General features: G+C 51.4%; 1 protein-coding gene across 4 annotated transcripts; it reads right to left on the bottom strand.

Annotated features, from left to right (window-relative positions):
* Positions 1-5,668: 5,668 nt before the first annotated feature.
* On the bottom strand, positions 5,669-12,018 carry PRRG3 (proline rich and Gla domain 3). Of its 4 annotated transcripts, none has more exons than XM_004092551.3 (4): positions 11,965-12,018; positions 8,426-8,463; positions 7,100-7,260; positions 5,669-6,750 (listed from the first exon to the last, which is right to left on the bottom strand). In XM_004092551.3, the coding sequence occupies exons 2-4, from the start codon at positions 8,430-8,432 to the stop codon at positions 6,223-6,225; spliced, it is 696 nt and encodes a 231-aa protein (XP_004092599.1). In that variant the 5' UTR covers positions 8,433-8,463; positions 11,965-12,018; the 3' UTR covers positions 5,669-6,222. The 4 variants fall into 4 exon arrangements, with proteins under 4 accessions (XP_004092599.1, XP_030663146.1, XP_003271932.2 ...); XM_030807286.1 differs by lacking the exon at positions 11,965-12,018 and adding an exon at positions 11,696-11,761; XM_003271884.4 differs by lacking the exon at positions 11,965-12,018 and adding an exon at positions 8,582-9,066.
* Between the last annotated feature and the right edge of the window lie 5,698 nt (positions 12,019-17,716).

Here is a 17,716-nt window from a genome sequence, read left to right as displayed (position 1 = left end):
CCCTTCCCCAGAAGGGACCAGCAGTGCTGGGTGCATGGCCTGGGGTGGGGCCATCAGGACGGACCCGGATTCACATGATGGAGCCAGAACTTCCTCTCTGTGAGATCTTCGTCAAATGCCATGCCTTTGCTGGCTTTGCTTGCCTCTGCTATAAACTAGGGTTAGTTATAAACCCCATATCGCAAGTTTCTCGAGAGGGTTGTGTCAGTCAATGCATGTACAAGGCCCGGCATACACTAAGAGCTCAATAAATGCTGGCTATGATCATTTAAAATCACAATTCAGGCATCTTCCCCACTGCCCTTCCATCCTGTCACTCCTTGTAGCCTCAGGTCAGCTACTATGAGGGAGTGGTACTGGTGCAGGATGGGAGGCTGGGGAGAGGGCAAGGAGAGGGACCCCACCTTCCCAAGCCACACCCTTGAGGCACAGGGTCTGCCTTTCACCTGATCCCCTGTCTCTAGGGATACAACCATCTCCCTCCACAGTCACCCCATTAAGTCCCTGGCCCTGACTTGCCCTCATCGTCTATAAGCAATTCAAGTACCTTGGCCCCAGAACCTGTGACTAGATTAGCAAGGGAGGCCCAGTCCATTGGATGGTGCATACAGGGGACTTTGGAAGCTCAGGGCATCCTTCATGTATTAGCTTCCTTGCATGGGCTAGCCTGGGACCCTAAGTCACTGCTTAGAACATTTGTCTCTGGCAAAAGAGCCTAAAGTTCAAAACCCATGTTCAGAATATGACCCCATCTGTGTGCCTGAAGGGCCTTCCTTTGAGTTTCCAGCATCCCCAGAAGGTTAGCATCACTCAAGCCCCAGCTCCCCAAGGCCTCTGGCTGCCATTCCTGGCATCTGGGCTCCATACTCAGTCCTCTAAGGAGGTCCCAAATTTCACTGCCATTGTCCCATCACTTCCAGGGTCTTCCCGATTAAAGGACGGATTACTTTCATTACTTAGGGTTGGTACTACTAGCACTTGCGACTTCCCATGGCTATATCTCTCTGCATACCCACAGCTAGGAATCTCTGGGAGCTAAGACCATGTTTCCTCTGGGCAGAGGCTGGGCATTATTGCCCTCTGAACAGTCCCTGACCCTTGCCATCTTTGGAACTTAGGAAGCCCAGCCAGGGCAAAGCCTGAGTATTGTATACCTTCCACTCCTCTCCCAGCTCTGAAACCAAGCAAGGCATCCTTCCAGCAAGGGACACCTGTTAGTAAGCAGGGATCATGTGACTAGGAAGTTTCTAACTGTGATTTCTGACCGATCTTACCAACCTCATCCCAGAAGGATGGCTCAGGAGATCATCTTACACACTGGGGATGAACTTTAGGACCCAGGACATGTCTGCTTCCTGCTCCTGGACTGGTCTGGGCTTCTTCCTTATCTGCAGTCTGACTCACAACCACCCATACCCCTCGGAAATTTGGGAGTCAGTAGGGATCCAAGATGGATGAGGACAGGATTCAAGTGGATGCCATTTGCTCTTTATTATTATTGTTTTCTTGTAAAGAAGGAGACAAAATGTAACAGCCAAACTCAACAATTATAGAAAGAGAGAGAGAGAGAAATCAGAAGCAAGTTTGTCTGTTGCCGCCAGGCTCCAGTGAAATGCTGACATATACTGAATGTACAGACTTCCCAGCTGACAAGGGTCAACACGTGAATACAAGCACAGTTTAAAGTGGCACCAAAATTAATCCATTTCACAGTAATTATTTCTATAAGCTCAGTTGCACATATCAGGGTTTCCACTGTCACAAATTCACAATGTCAGAGCAAAATAACGGATGTGTTCAGGCCTGGGAAAGTGGTATCTATGAGGGGAGATGGATTGAGAGGCAAAAGCAGCTGGGGGATTTGTCCCAATCCTGAAGATCTGTGTTAATGCTCGGGCTGGCGGTGGGTGAAGGGCAGGCACTATGCAGCAGTCAGATGTCAGTACAGTGAGACAACTGTTGGGGCGTTGAGCTTGGGAGGGTGTGCTATTTGGGTATGTTTGTCAGGGAAATTCTTGCTAGAGAGAGACTCGCTGCCCACAGTCTGAAAGGAAAAGCTCCCACGTTTGAATATTTGGAGGCGAATGATGGAGCGGCCGGTCTGACAGCGAAGCATCTGCTTTACAGAATATTTAGCAAGATACATCACGTGTATTAGTTTAAATTGCAGTCTAGTCCACAAACTATGTTATTCACAGGATAAATAAAGGAGTAGAGTGAAAGGCTGCAATATTCAACATCCCTGTGATGGTGAGAGAACAAGAGATCACCCTGAACATACGAGAAGTGCTGAACTGCAAAGCTGAAGGCACGGTGAAGGGATCCTTAATATCTTGAGCCTTTCCTCTGAAAAGGGGACTCATTTTAAACTGGATTTCTCTTACACAGAAGACCCTGAACATGGACTAAAGGGAAGAATATTTCAAATATTTTTATGTAGCCAGAATCACAGCTACCGTGAATTGTCTTAAGTTGTGATTTTCTCGAAGTTCTGAAGTAGTGGGCTTCAAATTAATGGGCTTTTACTATAGTTGCAAGCAGTCTGATTACCGTACTTTTCAATTCGCTAATTATAGTGATTGGTATTAGTAGAGTTCCGTGGCGGGGGGTGAGGGGCTGTGCTTGTTTCGGAATTGGTGAAGTCCTGAAATGGAGCTTCACTGCTTGTCAAGCTGAAAAGCCACCTAGACCAGCAGCTCCACACATGAGACAGCACACACACATACTCCTAGAAAGACAGAGTCTCCGTGAGCGAGAGAGACTCTCCGCGATCTCTCCCGCGGACAAAATAACAATCTCGAGGCAGTGCTGGACTTCTTTTGTCCCTTCTCATGGGATGTCACTGGGTTGTCAAAAGATCGACTCTGGCTGGGGGTTGCGATGCTCCACCCACTGGGAGAGGGGAAGCATCCGGCTCTGACTGCTTGACAAAAAGACACTTTCCTGTCCTGAATTCCTCATATTCGGGCTACCAAAATGGCAATGTCCGACAGATCAGGCAGACTCCTGTTTTTGGAAGCACCCTAAGGAATTCACATTCATGGCAGTGGGATTGGAAGCTGAAAAAGAGGCCTCCCGGGGCTGACTGCTCAGCACTGCGTCTCCCTCAGCCAGGGCTGGACGCAGCCGTGTGGGTGGTGTGTACACGCCAGGCACCTGTGCACCCCACTCTTGCGCTTGTGCTTTCATTTTGAAAACCGGAGGCAATGGGAAGCGGAGGAGGGACAGGATTTCGATTTTTCTTTTAAAACATCTTAAAAAGTTTTTGGTTGAAAACAAGTGACAGTCACATTTCAAGAAAATGTTTAAAGCCTTTTCTTTTCGAAAAATGAAAAACATCTGATTAACTGGCCCCGCCATACGCAAAGTCAATAGTCACACATCTTTCCACAAAAACAAAAAAACACCATGCCCAGGAGCGCTCAGATTTCTTTCAGCTGCTGACGCCACAGAACAGGAGCCCGGGCCAGGGGCACCACGCCAAAAGGGCGTGTGAGCGGGGGTTGCATAGGGCGGAGGCCTGCAGAATGGAGCTGCTTTGTCTTCTTCCAAAGCCTTTTTCAAGGAGGCAAACTGTGACAACTTTGGGGGTTGGGTGTCCAATAGTTAATGTCACTTTTCCTTGCTCAGGGCCCTGTCATCAGGCTACCCAGCCCTGGGAGGGGAGGTGACATTCCTCTTTTCAGACCGGATCCCTCCTGGTACAAATATAGCTGCACACCGGCTATTGTTTCAGATAAGCAATGAGAAAAGGCAACGTGCACACGTAGATACACACACACACACACACACACACACGCGCGCGCGCGTGAGCATAGAAGTCCAAAAACAGCAAAAATGTAGCCACGAAAGAGTCAGCATTGTATCAAATCCACCTCCATACAAACACAGAGTTTGAAAAGATATGTACAGGGCATTCATAAAAGCCAAGTGTGCACCGCAAGGAGTGATGCCTGCTGTGTGCTGTACAGTCTTTTTTTCTACAATGTGCTGCAAAAACCATCCCAGAGACCGTGGTGCAATCCCACCTGGCAGAACACCATGAAGCATCTGAACCGAACACCACAGCCCTTAAGCAACCACCTGTGACTCTTCCCATGGCCTGTCCTCAGCCCCTGAAGGACACATGTTGCCCTCCATGGGCCAGGCCTTGGGCTTCTTCCTGCTCTCTCCCATTACCACCCAGCTGCAACTCAGATTCCAAAGGCAGCGGGCATTTCTTGGCAAACTCCTTTTGGCTTTGATCAGTGGAGCTCATGCCTGGCTCTGTGTTAACTGAGTAGACATATTGGGATAAGTTTCCTCTCACCTGCTCCCAGGTCACACTCTGGCACCTACTTGAAGAAACACTGGGAGAGCCAGGGCTAGCCCCGAGCTTCAGGCTGCCCCAGGTCCCCCCAACATGGAAAAAGCAGGGGCCTTCTAAGCCAAAATCTCCTTTGTGACGAAGGGCAGGAGTGCAAGGCTGAAGGCCCAGGGGAGGGAAAGACAAAGAAATGAAAGGTAGAATGTCACCTGCTCAGCATCTGTGGCATCAGGGAGCTCTGGAAAGGGAGGACGAGAGGATGGAAAGGGTCAACTGACGGGAGATTGACTCTCCGAGTGGAGACTCAACATCAGAGGCATATGAGGGCCTCAGCTAAGACTGCTCCCTTATAATCTACACCTTTCTTGAAGACTCTTCCTAAGGCAAACCTCGCTGGCTCCCCGGCAATTCAAGCACTTCGCAGGCATTTGCTCAGTCAGCCTCCAACGGGCCTGTGACGTAGGGGGAAGCCACAGGGTGGAGTGGTCCAAGCTGGTGGCCTCACTGGGGTAGGGACACAAGCCTCCTAACTGGAAGCACGCCCCAGGGCAAGTCCTCAGGGCTAGAGCAGCCTCCGGAAGTCCTCTGTGGCCTGAAGGCAGGGCTGCATTCAAGGAATGAGTCCCAATGTCTGCCTTAGAGAGATATTTTGACAGAAAAAAGCTTGTCAACTCAGTGGATTTTAAACTGCTGTGGTTGCCAATAGACCCAGGCCATGCATTCTTGCACCACACAAAAATTTGCTACAATTTTTAAAGCACCACAGAGGAGAAATGGTTTGGTGTTGAGGTCAGGAGGGTGGAGACGGAAGTAGGGGGAGGTGGTATCAACAGTGTCTAGCATGGTCACTGACAGTTAAAGGGCAGGTGCCTTCCGCCCCACTGCTGTCCAAAGCCTCACTGAAAACACACTGGCACCTGGCAACAGCAGAGCAAACCCCAAATGGGCCTTCAACCCCAGGCCACGGGCTTCTCCACAAATAAATGTTTTAAAAGGGACACTTTAGGATCTTCTCCCGAGACGGGCACCATCATTAAGGAGAAATCCTCAATCTGAAGTTCAATTTCAATGCACCATTCACAAAAAGTAGGCTCATGCCAGTGGGTAGTGGTTTGAACACAGCTGGTCCACATGTCTGGAGAGACAAGCACACTAGAAACTGAATGGCAGAGTCCACGTGGGCCCCTTGGTCAATGTGGAAGAGGAAACTCTGCCACCCAGCCCTCTGGCCCTCAGCCTTCACACACCCTGTCCTCCTTCCACGAGTGTGGGGACAGCTTTTAGGGAAGGCGGACATCACGGATCCGTGTGATGAATTTCCCTTGGCCTCCTATGAACGGTCCGGGTGCTAGAGTTTTGTTGTATTGTGTTAATTATTTATTTGTCATGATTTTTTCATTCTGTTTTTGCTCAATCCTTGTCCCTGTCCTCCAAATGTAAGCAAGGACAGAAAGCACAGAACTGTGGAGGGTAAGGGGTGCTGAAAGGCTGGCTTCCCTCCCATACCCCTGTGGCCCAGAGCTCTAGACACAGACAGGCCTCCAGCCAGTCCCACAGCCCCCGGGCCAGGCCTGTGGACATTCTGGCCACAATCAACTCAATGGGGTTATTCCTTTGGCATAAGAGAAGCCAGTTCCTGATAGAAAGACAGGATGTTGGAGGCTTGGGGGTCATCCCAAAGAGTTGGGCACTTTGGCCTTTGGCTCTTCCCGGGGGCTTCGACTCATGCCTGGTCCCTACCCCCACCCTCCCCACCTATCTCTGACAACTGACTTCCTAAAACTCCACAGTTAGGGAATTATTTGGCAACAAGGAGGCTAAGGCTGTTTTGTGGTGGCACAGTCTTTAAAAAGTTAAAAAGAAAATAGGAGACCTCGGAAAGAGGCGTTCATCCAGGACAGGGCACAAACGTCCCACTACTTGTCAGCGCCAGGGTTGGCGGCCACTATCTCCTCGTACTTTGGGGGTGGGTCGCTGTAAGACACGCTGGCCTCCTCACTGCTGCTCTCTTGGGGCGCAGTCACCTCCTCGTAGGAGGGGGGAGGGGTGGTGCTGGACAGTCTGGAGAGAGAGAGCTCAGGGAGGTAGAGGGTGCTCTCGAGCCGGACTGTGGTCCTGGCCCCCCGACTGGGCCCCAGCACCACCTGGGGGCTGCTCGCTGCCTCTCGGTGCCCAGAAGGCTCCCCTTGGCTATGCACAGTACCCCGGTACACCATGACCCGGGGGAGGGTGTGCCCGGCGCGACTGGCTAGGTACCGGTTCTGAGCATAGGAGGGGTGGTGACGGGTCGCTTTCTGCAGCTGGCACCTCCAGATGATGAACAAGGCGATGACAATCAGCAATGCCACCCCCAGAAGGGGTACCACCACGTACATGGCATCTGAGCTCTGCGAGGGGTCTCGAACTGAGTAGACTGCATTTGGGTACCCCTTCCAGAACTCCATCTGCAAAAGAAAAAGTGGTACTTAAGAGAAGCTCAAGTTCCAGGTGGGCTCAGAGGCCTTCAGTAAGTCTGGTGCTTCCTACCCTTCCCCATCTGACTTGTCTCAGCGAGTTACCAGAGAGGCAGCAGAATGTACCAAGGGCAAAGGACAATGCTCCCAAGTGAGGAGGACCCCGGAAGAGTCAGGCAATGGGACTGTACGTACTTTATCTGCTCCTTGATGGCCCTAGTGGCTATGCCTTAGGCTGCGTGTCTTTCCTTGCTTCTGATTCGTCTGCATTACCAGGGCCTGTTCTTGCTATTCCTGAGGCTACTCCTACTCCCAGAACCAGCCCCAGGGTGGTACATGCCGTTTTCTCTTTGTTCTCAAACACTTCCTTGACCTCCTCGTAGCTGCAGATCTCCTCCATGCACTCTCGCTCGATGGTGCCCTGGCGCAGCTCCTCCAGGAACTCATTGGCACGAGGGAATCGTTTCAGGACCGAATGGGCATCCTTGGCCTCCAGAAACACTGAAGAGAGAGCCCTACTGAGGCCTGGAGTGGGGAGATGCCCAGAGGCTCCTTCAAACCAGGCCCAGCCCAGCAACTGAAGCATAATTATGCAGGGAAACAAGGCCGAGTGAGCAGGCAAGACACCAGGCTTCTGATCAAAGGACATGGCCGGCCCTTTGTAAAAGGGATGGAAGGGCTGACATTCTATGGTGCCATGATATACCTGTCTAGAATACCACGGCCCCAACAAGGCTCAGGCCCCTGGCTACATGGAAGAAAATGGGAGCCAACTACAAGGAAAGTGCACGTTGCACAGGAACAAGAAAGAATAAGAATTGTGAGTAGGCAATCTTCAGTGACTAAATCTCCAGTATCTTCTGCATCACCTTGAAAAGTGAAAGTTGGAGCCCTTGCAATGAGAATGTATTCCTCTTTAAGGCTGATACTGGTGGAACTAATACCAGATAATCCTAGAAGACTCTACCAGGGTGGCGTTCCTCCACCTGAACATCCACCTGTGCCACCAGGTGGTCTGGCCTCAATAGTCTTGTTCAAGAAAGTCTAATGCAAAGCCAGCCTAGGCTAGATCAGACAAGTGGGCATACACGAGCCTAAGTGCACCTCTGGGGATGGGAAGTAGCAGGGTTCAGATGGAGAGTCTAAGCCTTTACAGACGGGGCACAGACTCCCCCTACAACACCGTCTTTGGATGGTGGGCATATCTACTTATTCCGGAGACAGAGACCCAGCTACAACCAGGCTGACCAGAATAGCTTGAGCTCTGCACCCACATAAGCCTAAGTTGAGACTGTGAAGGATGAAAGAAGAGGTGACGTTTGCTCCTGTTGTTCATCTAGAGGTGGGTTCCCATGTAAAGCAACTCCCCCTGGATGCCCAAGCTGGCATGTCTTTGCCAGCAGGCAGGCACCCTTCCCCAGGCCCTATGGCCTGTCACGTTAGTGTCACTCAGGGAAGCCTGGGCAGGTACACATCTACAAGTGACATATGCTCCAGAAGGGAGCCAAAGAGTTGAGAGGGCAAAACTGCTACTCAGCCATTTGGAAAATGGTTACAGGCCCACTTGGGGGGTGGGGGGCAGGGAAGCTGGGAAGGACTTGAAACCTGACTCATGAACCCCTAGGCATGGCCCTCCACGGCTCTGCCCGGGCCTGGAAAAACTCACCTGCCATGATGCTCCCTCAGCTGCAGGGTCTCACTTCTCTGGAGTAAGAGAAAAGCAAAGTTGCAGTGAAACCACATGTAGAAATTTACAGGGCACACTCTTGGCTCTGGGATGTGCCCGCCTCCCACTGGCCTGGTCAAAAGGTTGAAGCAGCACCTTGTGGGGTGCATCGTCCTCCATGCAGCCACCCATAGCTTCCGCTGCTTCTCCTTCTGCCCCAAGCTGTTCTCCAGAGACCTCCCCAGGCCCAGTAGGGCCCAAAGCAAACCTTTCAGCGTTTTCCCCCAAGAACATGTTCTGAGCATCTATAAGAACCAAGGGTTGACCTTTTTCTTTAAAAAAGGAAAGCTCCTACAGGCTGAGGCTCCTCCTTCCTTTCTCCCCTCAATGAATCTTTGCAACTTCCAATTGGAAAGGACCTCAGAGACAGATGAGGAAATAAAGCCCAGAGAGACGGGCTCAGACAAGGTTAAGCAAATCAACAGTGACAGTGGCAAGACCAGAATTCACAACTAATTTTGATCACAATGGTGAGTCACAGATACCTCCAATGACAAGCATGTTCCCTGAAAACAAAGCTAGCACAGCATCAACCAACTCAAAAGTCACTGCCCTGCTGGGACTAGCCTATAGCAACTGTCAGGGGACACATCATCTACAGGGTCTCATCCTCCATGCACAACAATGCTGCATTCTTCATATTCCCAGGCATATTCAGAAGGCCCAAACCCAGGTGACCCACTGTGTTCATCTTCACCAGACAAAGAGGCAAGATACCTGGAATCTTCTGGAACCAGGCCTCTCTTCTCTCTTTGCATTAAAGCCCATAGCAGTAGAGTACCAAGACATGAATTTAGATGACCAACACTGAGATGCTAACTAGAAGAGTTGCCCCTAATGTGAGCTATTGTCACAAAACCTTTCTCCTGCTAAGGAGCTATCCAGCCAGTACTTAAACCATGGTCACAGCACACTGCTCCCTCTGTCCCTCCCCGCAATACACACGCCCACTCATACACACATTCTAGAGCCCTTGCTGAGCTGTCCACATCTGGGAGCAATCACCCCACTGCTCCCCTCCCCAAGCAGAAGCTCTGGTTTTATGACTAACTGGATGCAAGACACGTGAACTGTGGAATCCATTGAGCCCTCCTTTTTGCCTAGGCTGCCAGGAAGTTCAGCGTCACTATTGCCAGTCAAGCACAGGCAACCTGGAAGCCCAGCTGTTAAGCACATATGCTTCTGTCCTGCGATGTGGTACACAGCTTTCTATTTATGTTTCCAGTGTCTTATTGTGCATTTATAATATGCCACCTAATCCTTTTGGCAAACAGTTAGGATATAAATCAATAATTTAGGCTGGTCGCGGTGGCTCATGCCTGTAATCCCAACACTTTGGGAGGCTGAGGTGGGTGGATCACCTCAGGTTAGGAATTTGAGAACAGCTTGACCAAAAAATGGTGAAACCCCATCTCTACTAAAAATACAAAAATTAGTTAGGCGTGCTGCAGTGCATGCCTGTAGTCCCAGCTACTCAGGAGGCTGAGACGGGAATTACTTGAACCAGGGAGGTGGAGATTGCAGTGAGCTGAGATTGCGCCACTGCACTCCAGCCTGGGCTACAAAGCCAGAAAGAAAGAAAGAGAGAAAGAGAGAAACAGAGGGAGAGAGGGAGAGAGGGAGAGAGGGAGGGAGGGAAGGAGGGAGGGAGGAAGGAAGGAAGGAAGGAAGGAAGGAGAAGGGAAGGGAAGGAGGAAGGAAAGAAGGGAAGGGAAGGGAGGAAGGAAGGAAGGGAGGAAGAAAGAGAGAAAGAAAGAGAGAAAGAGAGAAAATAAAGAAAAGAAAATTAAAAGTAAAACAGCAAATCTGACATCTATTTGTGGAAACGCCACGTCAAGGGGCTTTCTCTTTTGAACCCTGCAACAATCCCTCTCAAAACCATCAACATGTGAATTTGTCAACAGATGGGCCTGCCTTGTGAGACAGTTGGCCCTCAATGTTTGTCAGAACCAAGATGGAATACGATCTCAAAATTCTGCTTGCATTATGGATACCTGAGCTTTATGTGGTGAGGGTGTGGATATAGTATGCCTCATGGCAAGGATTTTTTGATTGAAGAAAAATGGAGCTGTTGTATCTGGGTTTGAGAAGAATGCATATAGTCTTAATAAGGGAAGAGAGAAAAATATATTGCATTGCTTATCAAAGGAAACTGCAGTGTTTTTTTTTTAAATGGGGAAAAATTTACATCATAGATTACATATATCCATCTTTTGTCCCCCACACACCTAGCCTTGGTCAAAGGTGGCTATATGTGACACCTATCATAGACCCGAATACATGTTATCCTGACGCACCTGCTAAAGTCATCAGTTTGTTTTTAAGCTTCAGTCGAGCCAGAAACACCCCCAAAACAGTTCCCATGGCATGGCCCACTCCATTAGCAATTCTGTAGCCACCTTCACTGCTGCTGCTGCCTGCCATGAGGCCTCTTCCCCCTCCCTCCCCAAAATGTAGCGCCTGCTCCTTCCCCTATAAATACACCATCAATAGACAGTTACTATGGCAACAATAAGGAAGCAATCGTGAGGGCTCCACGACAGAGAATGATGCTGCAGCCACACATGTGTATGTCCCTCCTGCCCCTGGTGGATACTGTAAAGCTGACTGTAGGCGGAAGGAATTTTTAACCCACTCCCCGCAGGAACACAGCTGAATCCTGACAGCCTGGAAAGGAAGGAAGGCAGGGAACTGGCCACCACAAAGACCTTACTTAACTCCACCCCAGACTGAAGCTTCTGAATCTCAGCCCTCTGGGACACAACTCCCAAAGTCCCTCACATGAAGCCTGATGACCACCAGAGCACCTGGTCCCAAGACGTGGCCTCCAAACCACTTCTCCAAACCCTAGACTTTATTTCCATCCCTCAGAACTGATCGCCAGGAAAGGGTTCTCCAAATCGCATGACTCATCGACCCACCCAGTGACACGACAACTCCCAAATTATGCTCAAACTCAAACTCTGGGGCCCCCTTGTCCCTTTCCACTCAGGCCAGCCCTGAAAGTGCCTGTCCTCGCCCACCTTCGCTGGACACCAGCGCCCTGACCCAGCAACACTCTTCTCCCGGGTCTGCTCAAGACCCCCCATCACCTTCGCCGGGCCGGGCCTCTAGATCTTCCCTCCCCAACAATGCCCTGCACCCAGCTCGCTGGCCCTGGATACAGAACCGTGCCCTCGGGACTGGGACACCCAACCCAAATGGCCTCACCGTTCTCCGGGCCCAGAAGGCGGCCGCCCTGTTTGCGCACGCAGCCCGCCACCTCGCTGCTGCGCCTCTTCCAGCAGGGGCCCTGTCCCCGCCCACCTGCTCCCCGTCGGCCAAGCCCCCAGGTCCGGCCCAGCCGTCTCCTCCCTCCCTTCCTCCCCTCCCCGCTGCCCTCCCACCGCCCCGGGCACCCTGTCGCCCGCCCCTCCAGGGCCGAAGTGCGCCTGGAGCCCCCGCCCCTCGCAGCCGGGCGCCCAGGCCCTGCCCATTACCTCGGCACCCCCCTGCCTGCCCCTGCTCTCCTCTGGGGGCTCCGCAGCTGCCCGCCCCCCACACCCCGCCGCGCCAGGGCTGGCCTCGCGCCCCGCGCCTCGCGCGCCACGACCGCAGTGCCCCGATCGCCAGGCCGCAATCGTCGCGCTGCCCCGCGCACCGGGCTGCCGGCCGCCTGGCCGAGTGGAGGAAGGAGGGGTGGGGGCGACGGAGTGGGCCGAGGGGGTTGGGAGAGCGGGCGGGCAAGCTGGGCCGGAGGGGCGGCGGCGCGCACCGAGCACCGCGCGCCCGCGCCCCACTCTGCCGGCGCCGCCCCTGCCCCCGCCCGTGCCGCCGGGGGCGGGGCCTGACTGGCGGGCCTGGGGCACACAGAGGACCCTTGGCCAAAGCCCTGGTCCAGTCGTGACCCAAGGCGTGGGCCCTCGGAAGATACGGCGCAGCAGGGAGCTCGGGCGGCCGCTCCCAAGGCCCGCGCGCCAGGCGTCCCTGCGCAGCCCAACCCGCGTCCTGTCCCCACCCCGGGCTCACCTGCCATTCAGGCCTGCCGGGCTCCTGGGGCCGCCGAAAAGAGAGGGGGGCTGGCCTGCAACCTAGGCCTGCCTTGCCAGGGATCCACAGGGCCCTCGGAAGAAGGGCCGAGTCGAAGGCCGCGTTCCGCCAATGACTGGGTGACCTTGACTTCCTCACTTACCTACCCCCACCCTGCCCCGGGAAGGCAGGCTTCTCTCCTGCAAAGTCCGAGAAATGGGGAGAATTCTGCCTCACTCGCGAGGCTGCAGAGAGTTGAAGGAGGAAATGGGTTTGGAAAACTAAGGCTCAGTAAGGGGAGAGGGAATCTTCCGCGACTGCAAGGAGGGCTAGGTGGGGGCTCCTTCGGAGGCCGCACTGTGAGAGGTTTAGCATGGCAGGACAAGACGCATAGCAGAGATTCCACTAGTCCGGGAGGAACCACAAGACAGGTCCACTGCTAAGAGAGGGGCAAGGGGGTTCCGGGTGGGCTGAGGTTCTGGGTCTAGGAAAGGCTCCCTCCGAGAAGGGGATGCTGGGTTTTCAGGGTTCCTTTTTGTTCTCTGCACATCTAGAACCCGGCCAGGCACTGGGGTTGGCGTCCTCTTCCTCCCTCCACCCCAAGTGTTGCTTTTGATGGGAATGAGTCTCAGAAGGCGGTTCCAGAACCACTCCCACCCCTATCCCAGGGCGGGTATTAGCAACCTGCCTTGCCAGGGCGCGGAAGAGGAGTGGGAGAAGGCCTTCATTGCCACCGGCCGCCTCCCCTCCAACCCCCAGGGCCTGGCTCCCCTAGCTCCCCCGATGCCCGCCCCTACACTTCTCTCCCCGCATGGTACTTTCCCTTCCATTTCTGCCTCCTGTTAGAGTTCTTCCCTAGCTTGCTTGCTATTCCACGGCTGCAGGAATCTTCCTTACCCACCACAGCTCTTCTATGGCCTTCCCCCATGCCTCCGGAGCCTGTGGGGAAGAATTCCACAGGCTCTTCTGGAACTAACCTCTTGAGTTTCCTAGCCCACCAGTATGTTCCCATCCTGATCTTAACACCGCATAGACCCTTGTACACCTGACTGTTAAAAAAGCAGCTCTTCCAGTATGTGCACAAGGGTCTATGGCTTCTGCCCTCCTTCTGGCACTCCCACTTTGGCTTCTGGCTCCAGCAACATGAGGCTCCTTCTACTTCCCACTGCCCAGAATGCCTTTCCTCCCACTGTGGACCTGCAGCACTTGCATTCATTCTTCCCACACAGTATGCATGACATCTCTACTGTGAGGTCTTGCAGGATCCTCCCTGCACCCCAGTCTGCCATTCCACTCAGGACTATCTGCAGAGACTACGAACATGGGGGCCTCGGTGGATAGCAAAGTGGGGGAGGAGGAATAGCAGTGCCTCTGGAGCGTACTGCCTGCTGCACCTCTTGGTGGTACTACATAATAGGCTCTATTATCTCCAGCAAGTGTTTGACCTCTCTGCATCTCGGTTTCCTTACCTTTCAGATGAGAATGATGCTAACAGTGCCCGCCTCAAAGCATCGCTAAGCGGGTAATGGAGCTAATCACATAGAATGTGCCTGGCGCTTAAGTGTGAGCTTAATGTACATCAGCTGGCCTGCATCCAGCTACCTTGTGTTCATTTGGTAGCTCACTTATGTGCACACTTGCCTCCTCTCTTGGGGCCAGGGACCTTGTCTCTTTCTGTGTCCCTAGCATCTCGCACGGAGCCTCATCCACAGCTGGTGCTCTCTAGAGACTTGTAAAGCTGAGGCTGGAGGGGCTGGGGCTGAGAAGGCCTTCATTGCCTTCTTACCTGCCCCCACTTCTGTTCCAAATCCCATTTGGCAGAGCCGGTATTGTGGGTGTATGACCCATGGAGTCAGACAGGTCCCTGTGCTTAAGAGGGCTCTGGACACTTGGCTCAGGCTGTGCTATCACCATCTTGAAATTCTAATGCTTTTTGAACAAGAGGCCTTCATTTTCACTTTCACTGGGTCCCATAAAGTATGTAAGCCATCGTGCCTGTGGGTGGCATTTCCAATATCCCGGATCCTACCCCAGGGAACAGAATTCTCAATCACCCACCACTTGTGACTCCTCACCTTCTCCCCTCTGCAAGCCTTGACCAGTTGCCTCTTTCCTCATGTCTCATCACCACCAATTCCATTACCTTCCTCCACATTGCCCCTCCCCAGCCCCATCCCTGTGCCTCACCCTTTGGCTAAGAGGAGCAGTCTCTGCCAACCTCATTTACTCCCAGAGTTTCCACTCTTTCCCCAACACTCATCCATTCCAGAATTGAACGGATAACTTCATCTGGGCTCTGCTGCTCCCAACCTTTTATGTCCTGACTGAGCCTAAGCATAGATCCTTACCCTGTAAGAGACTCATTCCATCTCTGCAAACCGATCAACAAGTTAATCAGGTGTCATGGATTGAGTTGTGTCCCTCTGCAAATTCATGTTGAAGTCCTAATCCCCAGTACTCCAGAATGTGATCATACTTCGAAATAGGGCCTTTAAAGAGGTTGTTAAGGTAAAATAGGGTTATTAGGCTGGGCCTTAATCTAGTGTGACTAGAGTCCTTATAAGAAGAGGAAATTAAGACACAGGCACATACAGAGGAATGACTATGTGGAGACACAGGGAGAGTGTGGCCATCCACAAGCCACCAAGAGAGGTTCGGGAGAAACCGACCCTGCCCACACCTTTATCTCAGACTTCCAGCCCCCAGAACTGGAAGACAATACATTTCTATTGTTCAAGCCACCCAGTCCACAGTACCTACTTTGTTAAGACAGACTGAACCAACTCCTACATCAAGTATTTACTCAGCGATACTACGTGCTGTCCACTGTTCTAGGACTTGGGATTACAGAAGCCAAAAAATTAAATAAAAACTCCTAACCTCATGGATATTAGACACACAAAAAAGAAAAACAAGTCAAAGATACAGGATGCTAGATGATGATTGGTGCCATGAAGAAAAAGTGAAGCAGCGATTTCAAATAAGGTAGTCAGGGAATGTCCCACTGAGAAGATGGCATTTGAACCAAGATTTGAAAGAGGTGAGGGGCCATCCTATTCCAGGTTGGGAAATTCACAAGTGCAAGAGCCCTGGGAGCAGAAGCTTAGCATGTTCTAGGGTTACGCAGGAGGCTGCTGTGCTGAAGTGAAGCAAGCCAGAGAGGAGGATGGTAGGCAACTAGGTCAGAGTAGTTAAGATGAGGGTAGCGAGAGATCATGCAGGGCCTTGTAGACCACTGTCAGGACTTTGGCTACTAGTCAGAGTCATGTGGAGAGACAGTGAGGATTCTGAGTCAATGGTTAGTTATCACGATCCGATTTCTATTTTACAACAGGCAATGCAGTGGAGGTGGTAAGAAGCAAACAGATTCAAGATTGATTTTGAGGGAAGAGTCATTAGGGTTTGATGCCAGTTTGGAGTTGAGCTAGGACAGAGACAGAAATCAATTATGGCACTAAGGTTTTCAGTCAAGGGAACAGGAAGGATGGAGGCCCTTTAACTGAGATAAGAAAAACAGTGATGGAATGGGTTATGTAGACGTGTGTGAAGTTCAGGGGCACTATCAAGGCTGGAGATATAATCACAGAATGAGTAACATTTCATTCATATTACAAGTCATGAGACTGGATCGGATCATCCACAGGATAATGAATGTAGAGATAGCAAACCAGCCCCAGAACAAAGCCCCAGGCAATGCTACATTTAGACAAGGAAGAGCCAGCAAGGGAGCCGGTAAGGAGCGATGGGTGAGGCAGGAGGGGTGCAGCAAGACATAGAGACAACTGCAGAAAGTGTATCAGGAAAGAGGCAGTGAGCAGCTATTCCAATCCTATGGACTGGACAAATAAGAAGAGGACAAAGAATTGAGCATTATGTCTGTCGACGTGGAGGTCATGAATGTCTTTACAGGGGCCATTTCCAGGAAAATGTGGAGGGACAAGAGTAGGAGAAAAGGAATTGAAAACAGTGAGTACCCAATGATTGACAAGTACTGTAAGGGGTTTTGTTGTAAAGGAGAACAGAGAAGCTGGGGTTGGGGGTGGTAGGGATATGAGAGGACAAGATAAAAGTATTTTTAAAATATGGGATAAATTCCAGCCCAGTAACATGTTTGTATGCTAATGTGCCAGTAACGTGGGAAAAATTGGTGATGCAGGAGGGAGAGACACAGATGTAGGTAAGTGGGAGAGGCGATGGCAGAGCTTGGAAAAGTTCTCTTCTGATGGCTTCTATTTTCCCAGTGACACAGAAAGCCAAGCCACCAGTTGGGAGTTGGGGGTGAGGGATGTCAGTGGTTTGAGGAGAGAAGGCTTGAAATAGTCTTCTTCTGGGAGCCAGGAGAGTGGATGTTCTGTGGAACTGTAGAGTGATTTCTGGGCTGCATGGAGGGCCCGCTTGAGGGTTGATGGTCATTATTTTAAAGTGAAACTACTCAACATATGTGCATGGCTTTCTCCAACCATATTCAATTGTTCTTGTGGAGATTTAGAGTAGGTAGAGTTGGATTTCATCAGGGTTGGGGTTTTGCCAGATGAGTACAGGGATATAATGGAGGGACACAGTAGTTTTATGTGGATTCAAGGGAGAAAAGATAATGATTGACCATGGATTTTAGGCTGGGTAAGGAGGGAGGTAAGGACAGAAGCAGGGTTTGGTGAAGGAGAGTGAAATCAACAGTAGAATCTTTGGTCTGAGGGTCCCCATAGGGGTCAGAGGACTGTCGTAATACTAAAAGGAGTGAGCTGGTGGTTGGAGAGCTGGATGCATGAAATGGAGGTTCTGGAGAGATGGTGGTTATAGATGTCAACCAGGTCTTAGGATGAGTGTAGAAGGAAGTGGCTGAGGTAGAGAACAGGGCAAGAGCACCAGTGGAGAGTAGGTCAAGGGAGTAGGAGATCAGAGAGTAGAATTATCTATGCAGATATTGAAATTACCAAAAACTTTGCCATCCTCCCACCCACACACACCCTGGATCCCAACCTACACATAAGCACGTGCTTATTCTTTTTACTTTTGTCTCCTCTGACTGTGTGTTTTCAAATAGCCTATCTTCAAGCTCACTATTTCTTTCTTCTGCTTGATCAATTGTGCTATTAAAGAGCAATGTGCATTCTCTGGTATGCCAGTTGCATTTTTTAGCTCCAGATTTTCTGCTTGATTCTTTTAAGTTATTTCAATCTCTTAAAGTCTATCTGGTAGGATTCTGAATTCCTTCTCTGTGTT

Source organism: Nomascus leucogenys, chromosome X, assembly GCF_006542625.1.
Source record: "Nomascus leucogenys isolate Asia chromosome X, Asia_NLE_v1, whole genome shotgun sequence".
NCBI classification, from domain to species: Eukaryota; Metazoa; Chordata; class Mammalia; order Primates; family Hylobatidae; genus Nomascus; species Nomascus leucogenys.
Note: the sequence above shows the minus strand (reverse complement) of the source record. Positions and strands in the feature narration are given on the sequence as shown.

Excerpts from the sequence above, each read along its gene's own strand:
- PRRG3 (XM_030807285.1), bottom strand. The coding sequence starts at position 7,408 with ATGTCCTTTGATCAGAAGCCTGGTGTCTTGCCTGCTCACTCGGCCTTG. Across the intron at positions 6,751-7,099 it reads TTGAGAACAAAGAGAAAACG|ATGGAGTTCTGGAAGGGGTA; the intron begins GCATGTACCACC and ends TTTCTTTTGCAG.